Genomic DNA, 10250 nt, shown 5'->3' with positions numbered 1-10250 from the left:
TACTGGTCCTGAAGTCTGCTGTATTTGCAAAGTTGGGAGTGGCCCACAGGGTAGGGGCAGAGGCAGGCCAGCCATAGGCGAGAAGAGACAGTGAAGATGCTGTGTCTGGTCAGTCACTCTATTCCCTGACTGGTCTGGGCAGGCTCAGTCCCTCACCCCTGGAGGTGAGCCCTTTACTGAGATTGTCCACTTCCATGGTACTTTCTGGTTCCAGTACTTCCACATTCACAGTTGCTGGTCTTGGAGAAGAGGGGCCTCTTTGAACACACCTTATCCCCGTCTTAGATGAGGCTTCTCTCTCCTACCCCATTCACGTGGGCGATCTCTAATAAGATGCTGTCCAGCCCGCATGGGATTTCCCGGGTGACCTCGTCCGCTGGCCTCTGCTAACTCCTGTTAGGCCCGCGAGGACCTGAGTTATCTCCAAATAGATCTTGAGGGTGGGCGCCGGCGCCCCGCCCCGCCTGCCTCGCTGTACTTCCGGCGGGTGCCGCTGGGGGCAGTGGGAGTCCGGGCCTACCGCCGCGCGCGCGCGCGCGCGTTCACCTTCGCGGCTCCTGGCCGGAACCCGGCTCCGGGAACCAGGAAGCGCCCGGCTGCGGGCGCGGGCTGTCGGGATGGCGGGGTCCAGCTGGGGCCCCCCGCGGCTGGACGGCTTCATTATCACCGAGCGCCTGGGCAGTGGCACGTATGCTACGGTGTACAAGGCCTACGCCAAGGTGGGTGCGGGGCGCCTCGGGGCTTCTGTGCGAGGCAGCAATCGGGGGTTCGAGAACTTCTGAGGTTCTGGCCCCAGTGCCCGCCAGACACTGAGCAAGCCCGAGCCGAGAAACGGGGAGAGGTTGAGACGGCGTGAGCTAAGGGTCCACGGCCTGGCCTGTGCCAGGTCTACTTTCTGTGGAGGAGGTGTTCGGTGGCCGCCACAGATAGGTCTTCAAAACAAACATACACCGCTGTTGTGCGGAGAAACGAGTGAAGACCTCGATGGAGCCTCGGTGTCAGTGGCTGAAGAATAGGCTCCAAACAGGGAGGATACCTGTGGGCTGGGAGGAGTCTGGGGCAGGGTTCTAGAAGGCCACTTAGGAAGCAGAGTGGGCAGTTTAGAACAGTGAATAACATGCGTTAGCAGGGGCACTCTAGAATACAATGAAAGGGATTGTGAAGCAGAGAGGCTAGTGAGGAAGCCAGGATTCCAGAATCTGGCTGCCTTATTGGCCTGAGAAAGGGCAGCTGGGCAACCTGGATGCTGGTGTGAGTGAGTAGGCCCAGAGAGGAGGAGCAGGGCAGAGGGGACCAGAGCCCTTCTGGCTATGCATGGTTCCTGGTCCTCTCAAGGCAGAGCCCTTGAATCTCCTGTCCCCACAGAAGGATACTCGGGAGGTGGTAGCCATAAAGTGTGTGGCCAAGAAGAGTCTGAACAAGGCATCCGTGGAAAACCTCCTGACAGAGATTGAGATCCTCAAGGGCATTCGACACCCCCACATTGTGCAGCTGAAAGACTTCCAGGTGTGGGCCTGGGATGGGGTGACCACCAAAGGGGGCTGAGAAGGGCCACTCTCTTCAAGCCTCCTCTCTGCCTCTAACCCCAGTGGGACAATGACAACATCTACCTCATCATGGAGTTCTGTGCAGGAGGTGACCTGTCTCGCTTCATCCACACCCGCAGGATTCTGCCTGAGAAGGTGGCTCGGGTCTTCATGCAGCAGTTGGGTAAAAGCCTCTGACCCCACCCTGATGCCCCTTCCCATGATCTCTGCTCTCCCACCCCACCCCTGCCCCAGGCTTAAAGCTGTGACATTCTTAGCAGTTGCCTGCCATCCCAGCTTGGATTTGTAGGGCCCACCCTTTGTTTTGCCCATCCCTGGCTTAAGGATGCTGTGAAAGAGATGGAGAGGAGTCCCGTCTGTGGGGACTACAAGCTTCCACACGTGAAACATATTCAGTAACATAAAGACCTTGTGGAACATTCCAAAGACCCGAGTGTTTTGCCAAGAAGAGCAAGGGCCTAAAGGACTGGGGCATCTAGGGAGGCTTCTAGGAGGAGGGGAGACTTGTGAAGGGGTACAAGGGAGGAAGGAGGTCACTCGAGGTGGGGGTGGGGCAAAGTCTTAGTAGAGGGGGGAGCCTGGTGCTTGTATGTAAAGCATTTGGTAGGGACTTTGCTGCTGGTTCAGTGGTTAGATCAGACTCTGGTTCCCAACGCAGGGGGCCCAGATTCAATCCCTGGTCAGAGAATAATCCCACTGGAACTAGATCCTATGTGCCACAACTGAGATGCAGCACAGGCCAAAAAAAAAGCATTTGGTAGACCAGGCCAGAACTGGGGTTGGGCAGGCAGGCAATTAAGAGAGGGGATGGGAGTGATAGGCTTCTCTGACCTGTCTCTCTGCACGGTTCCTACTGCCTAGCCAGTGCCCTGCAGTTCTTACATGAACGGAACATCTCTCACCTGGACCTGAAGCCACAGAACATTCTGCTGAGCTCCCTGGAGAAGCCCCACCTTAAACTGGCAGGTGTGAGTCTGGAACGGAAAGTGTAGAGGTTTGGAGGGTGGGTGTGCAGAGGCCTCCTTCTGCCTGGGTTCGCTCAGCAGCCCTGGTTCTCATGGAGCCCTCTGTTGAGTCATCAGACAGCGACAGGCTGGAACGTCCAGGGACGGGCCCCGTCCCCAAAAGGTAGGGCCTTTCTCAGGCTACCCATGCTCGACTCCAGCGATGTGATATCATGGGTGGGGTCAGGGTTCAAAGTGTGACCAGACTTAGTTCTTTATCCATCACCAAACTATAGACTCAGTCTGGGGCAGTGTTGGAAAGTGTGGAGTGGGAAAAGGGGTGGTCGTGGCCCCTGATAAAATTTGGAGGAGAACTGGCTTGAAGCTGGAGGCCAGAGAGGCCCACTGAGCTGGGTGGGACAGTGAGGGAGAGGTCAACCCCTAGTGAGCCCTTATCCTCATTGCTGGTGTGATCAGGGTAGGCTTCCTGGGAAAAGGTGCGCGGGGGGCTATGCAGGGTGGGTAGGATATATGCCCTCAAAGAGGTAGGAGGGTGTTCCAGGTTTGTAGTGAGAGAAACGACACGAGCAAAGTAGAGAAGTGGGGTTAATCCTGGTGAGTCTAGAGGGTGGGAGGAGCCCTGCCCTGGAGCCCGGTGGGGGGGAGTCTGTAAAGCAGGAGCAGAAACTGAGCCTGCTGCCTGGCCTCTTGCCTGCAGACTTTGGCTTTGCACAGCACATGTCCCCCTGGGATGAGAAGCACGTGCTTCGTGGCTCCCCCCTCTACATGGCTCCCGAGATGGTGTGTCAGCGGCAATACGATGCTCGTGTAGACCTCTGGTCTGTGGGGGTCATCCTGTATGGTGAGAGCTCTGTCCCCTGCCTCCACGCGGAGGCCTGCACTGTCTCTCCTCAGTGGCAGAGCATCACTGGGCCACTCCTGAAGGGTTTTAATGAGAACACTGACTCTCCTGGTCTGGGATCCTTCTCCAGGAGCGGGCCAGGCCCAGCTTGACCCTATCCCCTCCCAGCCTGCCCTCTGCCTCCCTTCCACAGAAGCCCTCTTCGGGCAGCCCCCCTTTGCCTCCAGGTCGTTCTCAGAGCTGGAAGAGAAGATCCGGAGCAACCGAGTTATTGAGGTAGGTCTAGCAGGGCCTTCGAAACTGTGAGGGGAGAGGGAGTCAGGGCCCTGAGGTGGCAGACCTCACTGCCACCTGCACAGACTGGGGTGTGGGCTCCAGGCCACCACTGTGGAGCTGGGCACGCTCTAGCCTGAAAGTTGGCTCTATTCAGTCCCGGAAACGCAGAACAACCATAATGGGGAGCAAAAGGCCTGCCCTACAGCCTGTTACAGGTTCCCCATGGGGAGAAGGGCTTCCCAGGTGGCTCAGTGATAAAGAATCTGCCTGCCAATGCAGGAGATATAGGAGATGCGTGGAGATGCAGGAGATGCGTGTTCATCCCTGTGTTGGGAAGATCCCCTGGAGGAGGACATGGCAACCCACTCCAGTATTCTTGCCTGGAGAATCCCATGGACAGAGGAGCCTAGCAGGCTACAGTCCATAGGACCACAAAGTCAGGAGCCTGGGGAGGAGGCTTGGCTCTCACTGGCTGTCACACTCTGACCTGCCACTCTTCCTCCTCGTCTCATATTCTCCATCTGTCAGATGTGTGTCTTGGGGGCCCCCCAGGACAGGGTGGTCCTGACAGGCCCTGGGGACTGGGGGCCAGGGTGCCAGAGCCCAGTGTGATCTGTTCCAACCCCACAGCTCCCCCTGCGGCCCCAAGTCTCCCAGGACTGCCGAGATCTGCTGCAGCGGCTCCTGGAGCGGGACCCCAGCCGCCGCATCTCCTTCCAGGACTTCTTTGCACACCCTTGGGTGGACCTGGAGCACATGCCCAGTGGGGAGAGCCTGGCACGAGCAGTGAGCAGCCAGTGGAGACGGGTGGGCTGAGGGCAGGTGGGGGGTTTCATTGACCCCTTTCAGTGGTGACCAGGTGACCTGCCCAGCAAGAGGCAGAGAGTGAGCTCAGAGTATGGATGACCCCTCACGGTGAGTGTGGGGGCTGGGCATGACTCCCAATCTGCCCTCCTGCAGACCGCCCTGGTGATGGAGGCTGTGAAGAAGGACCAGGAGGGGGACGCTGCGGCCGCCTTGTCTCTCTACTGCAAGGCCCTGGACTTCTTCGTGCCCGCCCTGCACTGTGAGTGCCAGGCGGGTACGGCAGGGCGGGACCAGCCACAGCCGCAGTGGCTGGGTTCCAGAAGCAGCTCCCTTTCCAGAATTTTGTGGGAGACAAGACAGTGGGGAAATCTGGAACTCAGTGCTTTGGGGGATTCCAGAGGGGTTGGTGTGGGGCAGGGGTCTCCTCGCTTCAGAGGCCTCATTTAAACCCCCACTTTCTGCAGACGAAGTGGACGCCCAGCGGAAGGAGGCAATTAAAGCAAAGGTGATCAGAGTCCCCTGAGGACATGGGGAGGGGTCCCAGGGCCTCTGGGGGCTGGCTGTCCTAGAGGAACCTCCCTCCCCGGGAAGGGGTTCAGGCCAGCCTCAGTTGGCCCATGACGTTGCAGTTTGGGGCATTCACTAAGGACCCAGAGGGAGAACCTGGAGCCGGGTGCTGGCGAGGGAGGCAGAGGGGGACAGCCCTTCCTCAGCCCCTTGCCCTCCAGCAGGTAGTGCAGTATATGTCCCGGGCTGAGGAGCTCAAGGCCATCGTCTCCTCCACCAATCGGGCCCTGCTGAAGCAGGGAACCTCTACCCGAGACCTGCTCAGAGGTAGGCCCTGACCTCAGCTGACCACCAGTTCCCTGGCCACTTCGCTCCAGCCCAAGGGGGAGGGAGGTGGAGGTAGGCGTCCTGAGATGAGAAAGCAGACTGCTCCTCTCACAGTGCGCCTTTGCCCCTCATCCCAGAGATGGCCTGGAGCAAGCCGCGCCTCCTGGCTGCCCTGGAAGTGGCTTCCGCTGCCATGGCCAAGGTTTGGAGCTGCTGGGACGGGTCTGGGCGGGGCAGGAGGAATCCAGGTCATGACCCTAGACGACCTAGTGTCCATGTGGCTGCAGGAGGAAGAGGCTGGCGGGGAGCAGGACGCACTGGACCTGTACCAGCACAGTCTGGGGGAGCTGCTGCTGCTGCTGGCAGGTGAGGCCCCAGCCCCACCCTCCCCACCGGCCCCCGGCCACCCCGCCCTCACCACGCACCTGCTCTCTCTCTGCAGCGGAGCCCCCAGGCCGGAGGCGGGAGCTGCTTCACACTGAGGTGCCCACTGGGGTTGGGAGGGTTGGCGGGGGTGGGGAGGTGGGGTTCCTCTTCCCCGTTTGCCCTGCTTCCATGTGTGGGGACCTCCTTGGGTTCCCTCAGGGTGTCCCAGGTCTGGGAGTCAAACCTCACAGACTTGCTAAGTTGGTGACCCCCGTGCGCGTCATCAGGGCTCAGGTGCATGGGTCAGGGCAGAGGGACAGGCAGGGTCTGGGAACTGAACAGCAGTCAGGAGGCTTCCTGGAGGAAGGGGCAGAGAAGGACTCAGGCAAGTTGTTCTGATGAGGCAGAGGGTCCTGGGGAGCATTAGGAGTGAGAAGGAGCTCAACTTGAAGGCCTATCCTCACCCCATGTCCCTGGGCATGTCTTCCCTTGGCAGGTTCAGAATCTCATGGCTCGAGCTGAATACCTGAAGGAGCAGGTCAAGGTGGGCTCGGGGGGACCCACACTGGGGCAAAGCTATGTGTGTTCTGTTCCTCTCTGCCTGTGGCTGTCTGTCCCCCCCTCCCTGCACTGTGTCTCCTTCTCGTTCCTGTCTGAAGGCCTCTCCATCGCAGTCTGTCCTTTGTGTTCTGCAGATGAAAGAGTCTCACTGGGAAGCCGAGACCCTGGACAAAGAGGGGCTGTTGGAGTCTGTTCGTAGCTGTGAGTCCTGCCCTGGGGTCTGACTCTTCACCCGAGGAGGGATGAAGACTGGGGCAGCCCTGGATTCTGCCTCTTTTGCCGGAGACCCGAGACTGACACTCCCTACTTCCCCTCCACAGCTTGTACTCTGCAGTGACCCTGAAGGATGATCAGACAGATCACTGGGAACTGGGGACACACTCACCCCAGCTGGCCCCCAGAATTCTGTGGCCCTCAGCAACACTATGGAGCAGGCTTCCTGGATGGGCAATTCTGGACCCCCTCACACCACAGGATCCCCAGCACCCCTTGGGAGACTCTTAACTCCCTAGAGTGTCTGAGAGCCCACAGTGTGTGCTGGGAGCACGGGGCCTTGGCCTGGGGTGGGTTTCTGTCACGTGACTTGGTGGTGGTGGTTGCTGGGCGCCGCGCCTGCTGATTTCTGGTTTTGCTCTGAGACGAGGGCCAGGGCCCTCTGCAGGGCACCCCTGCTCTTTTCACTCCCTGCCAGCAGAAAGCTGTGCCCTCCCCTGTCTTTCCCAGGAGCCTCACCTCCCTCTGTGCACTGGAACAGGGTACTCCAAGACCCCTCAGGGACCACCCATCCCACCATATGCCCTCAGCCCTGCAGAACTCAGCCAGTCTTCCTGGGAGCTGACCCTGGCCTACCCTCGGTATTTTAAGATTATCCTTCATGCATGAAAATAGTATCTTTGGTAGAGATGGGGCAAATTTGAGAAACTCATGCCTTGTTCTTGCCCTGGTCTTGGGGCACAAGGGGGGAGGGGTCCTCAATCCTCATGCCTCCCACCTTCATCCCTCTGAGGAATGCCTGTACTGACCGCAGAGCTGGTCCAGGCCTGGGACGGGAAAGCATGCGGGCTGTCTGGCCTGTCAGGCTCCAGGGGAACCAGTGATCCAGGAGACCTGGTCCTGGGTCTGACATGGCTGCTCCTCCAGTGTGTGACCCCAGGCAAGCTCCTTCCCCTTTCCCAGCCTGGGTTCTCCCCATCTCTCCAGTGGGACTGTTACTCTCTCCTCAAGCCCCTACGTGGGCTTCCAGGAGAACAAAGTGTCTTTAATCTGGAAAGATATGTCTACCTGGAATTATTTAGGCTTTTCTTTTCTAAACAATCAAAGAGAGTGTTAGTGATTTCTAATCCTTCTGTCCTTAAATGCCTCCTTGGGCAAGAGTTGTCTGCCTTCCCTATAGGGGACTGGATGTAAAGAATATAATTCATTGTTTTTCTATTAAATTATTTTCTGAATTTGTTTTTCTTTTCTTTCCCTGGGAAAAACAGGAGAGAGAGCCCCAGTTCACAGGCTGGGGCTAGAGGGGCCCCAGGAAAAGCTGGGTGGCCCTGCAGGAGGCTGGGGGAGGTCACAGGGAGTGGGGAGTGAAAGCCACATCTTTCCCCAGCCTTCAGCCCTGGGGGGGTTCGGGAGAGCTGCCAGTCCTGCCACCGCCCAGGAGAGCAGTGGGGAGCCACAAGCGCAGGCCTCGGAGTCCAGGGAAGGCCCTTCCTGTCTGCATGGAGAGGAGGGTCCAGTGGCACGAGTGATTCTGTTCAACCTCTGTGCTGCACACTCCTCTTCCCAGGCAGGACCCGATGCCTCCACCCCCTCTCACCCTGGGCCAGTGAGCCGGATTAGGGAAAGGGCATCCTCTAGGGTGTCTTGTACTCATGCTCCCCAGGGCCCCCAAGTTGGGGTGGTTTCCAGCAGCCCTCCCCCCACCCTCTGGTGGACCTTGGTCTAAATAGCACTCAGGAGCATCTTTGGGGACTTAGGGAGAGGGAGCTCACCCCCTTGGGCAGCCACCAAGGACAGAGTTCCCTCGTTGCTCAGCCTTCCATGCAGACCTTAAAAGGGCTAACTTGTTCAGAAGCCTGACCATTGGGTGGCAGTGTGGAACAGTGACCTGGAAGGTGGGAAGCAGAGCTAAAATCCTGGCCTTGCTCTGTGGCCCTGAAGCTTGGGACCCATTGATTACCCAGCTTCTCAGTAAAATGAGGATGAAGGTAAATGCCCCGTGGGAATCTATGAGGACTAAATGAGCCTGGCACTACAGGGACCTGGCACACAGAATTCAAAAAATGTTATTTTCAGAGAGAGGAATGCATTCAGATTATTTCTGGGAGTGGGCTGGACAGAAAAGACACTGATTAAAATGAGAAGGAAGGAGGAGAATGAATGGATCCAGTTGGGTGGATAAATTGAGACGAATGGATGGGAGGGAGAGTGGGAATGAGGAAGGATGGGGTTTGTGAAAGACTAATCGAATAGAAGGATAATGGGGTAAAAGTTTGGCCCTGGAGGCCCCAGTTTCTATTTGTGATGTCTGCATTGGCGATCTGAGAACAGGGGCCTGATACCATTCTACATGTGATTGTGGAGGGGAGTGGGCCCCCGTGGGGGCAATGGGTATAGGAAAGACCTGGGAGCCTGAGGCTGGTGGAGAAGGCCCTGGGGAAGGGCCCTCCCTGGGTAAGACGTTTAGATGTGTCTAAGCCACCTGCCAAGGAGGGAGGCAGCCCAGCCAGAGGAGGTGGGGCTCCCTAGGGCTTTCTTTAAATGACAGAGGCCTGTGGGAAATATGCTAATCTTTTTTAATAAGTTTTTTTCCCTAGGAACGAGAGTTTCCATCTCTCACCTTTAACACTTTGAAAGTGCCCAAGACAGGGCAGGCCACCTCTCCCTCCCAGCATCTGGATGCTCACCCTGCCGTCCTCTCACCTCCACTAAGTCCCCCAAGCCCAGCCAGCATTGGGCCCTCTGTCTCCCAAGGGACCAGCCCTGGGAGAAGCAGATGGGCCTCTGGAGCAGATTGAGGGACCCAGGTGTCTCTGTGGCCAGCCTGCCTGACTAACTGGGGATGAGGAAGGACACAGAACCTTGGTTCCTCAGGGAGGTCATCTAGAAGGGCTGTTGTCCTCAGAGGTCAGCTGCCATCTTGGCCCTCCCTGAGAGGGAGATGGTCCAACCCTGAGGCTGGGGTGTGAAAGAAGGGGGCACTTTGCCCAGAGTAACTCACACCCATTTGAAACCCCCACCCCCACACACACATACTAACAGGTCATGGGCCACAGACACCCACAAAAACACTGAAATCCATGTACAAGCTCACATACCCATGCAGACCCCACACAGACTTGCAGTCATGATCGGACAGACACAGACACGGTTCTTGTTGATTAGAGACAAGGCAGCCTCAGCGTTGCTGCTTCCCCAGACCCAGCCCAGCCTGGCTTCCTTGCTCAGAGCCTCACACGGATTCTGGGAACAGTGATGTCTGGCAGGCACCTGGTGGGAGGCAGGGCAGCAGGTTCCATGGTTCCCTCGCTTTCCCCTCGTGTGGCTCCCCATCCCCTACCCAGCCTCAGGAGTCAGCTGGGTCAGTAGGCACTGCTAGCAGCTCGGGCTCAGCAAACGGACATCCCCTAGATGTCCCACTGCCTGCCCCTGCCGGGGCCTCCAGTGTTGGAGGAGGGACCATATGGCCATTGGGGGAAGGGAAGAGTCTCTCAACTCCAAACCCATCACCACCCTCTCCAGCTCCTCCCTGTAGATTCACTGGCCTCCGAAAAGTCACTTCTCTCTGTACCCCTCCTCCCTCTGGGAACCAGGCCTGGGCTGTCTGGAGGGGTGAAGGCAGAAGGGGACTTGAGCCCACTTATCTCCCTGAAGTCCCCGTTTCTGGGGCCAGAGAACCTGACGGTGGGAGTGAGAGGGGGCAGGCTGGCCATCTCTGTTGTCTCCTCCTGAAAGAGAGGGGTTGGAGGGGCTGTCTCATCACCTGTCAACATGTCCTGTATCCTCAGACTGCCTGTGGGGTGAGAAGGAAGAAAGGAGAGAACAGGAGGGAGGAGCCAG

The 10250-nt window shown here is 58.1% G+C and overlaps 1 protein-coding gene and 1 long non-coding RNA gene across 13 annotated transcripts; one reads left to right on the top strand and one right to left on the bottom strand.

Annotated features, from left to right (window-relative positions):
* Window positions 1-3: 3 nt before the first annotated feature.
* Window positions 4-2604, bottom strand: LOC145529317 (uncharacterized). The gene is made up of 2 exons (XR_014071109.1): window positions 2450-2604; window positions 4-1078 (listed from the first exon to the last, which is right to left on the bottom strand). It is a non-coding gene; the product is annotated as an uncharacterized LOC145529317 (long non-coding RNA).
* ULK3 (unc-51 like kinase 3) lies at window positions 571-7645 on the top strand. Of its 12 annotated transcripts, none has more exons than XR_014071108.1 (16): window positions 571-719; window positions 1366-1506; window positions 1590-1710; window positions 2409-2513; window positions 3210-3353; window positions 3547-3629; window positions 4260-4415; window positions 4590-4695; window positions 4901-4941; window positions 5168-5270; window positions 5385-5472; window positions 5558-5636; window positions 5713-5753; window positions 6133-6180; window positions 6332-6398; window positions 6518-7645. XR_014071108.1 is itself a non-coding variant. In XM_081549481.1 (16 exons), exons 3-16 carry the CDS (start codon window positions 1698-1700, stop codon window positions 6532-6534), a joined length of 1068 nt encoding a protein of 355 aa, XP_081405607.1. In that variant the 5' UTR covers window positions 571-719; window positions 1366-1506; window positions 1667-1697; the 3' UTR covers window positions 6535-7645. The 12 variants fall into 12 exon arrangements, 11 of the variants coding, with proteins under 11 accessions (XP_081405607.1, XP_081405601.1, XP_081405600.1 ...); XM_081549481.1 differs by having other exon boundaries at window positions 1667-1710; window positions 5408-5472; XM_081549475.1 differs by having other exon boundaries at window positions 1590-1705; window positions 5165-5270; window positions 5408-5472.
* Window positions 7646-10250: the final 2605 nt, after the last annotated feature.

Source organism: Giraffa tippelskirchi, chromosome 12, assembly GCF_054371585.1.
Source record: "Giraffa tippelskirchi isolate mGirTip1 chromosome 12, T2T-mGirTip1v1.2.pri, whole genome shotgun sequence".
Classification (NCBI taxonomy): Eukaryota; Metazoa; Chordata; class Mammalia; order Artiodactyla; family Giraffidae; genus Giraffa; species Giraffa tippelskirchi.
This window is presented reverse-complemented; position numbering and strand designations above follow the sequence as displayed.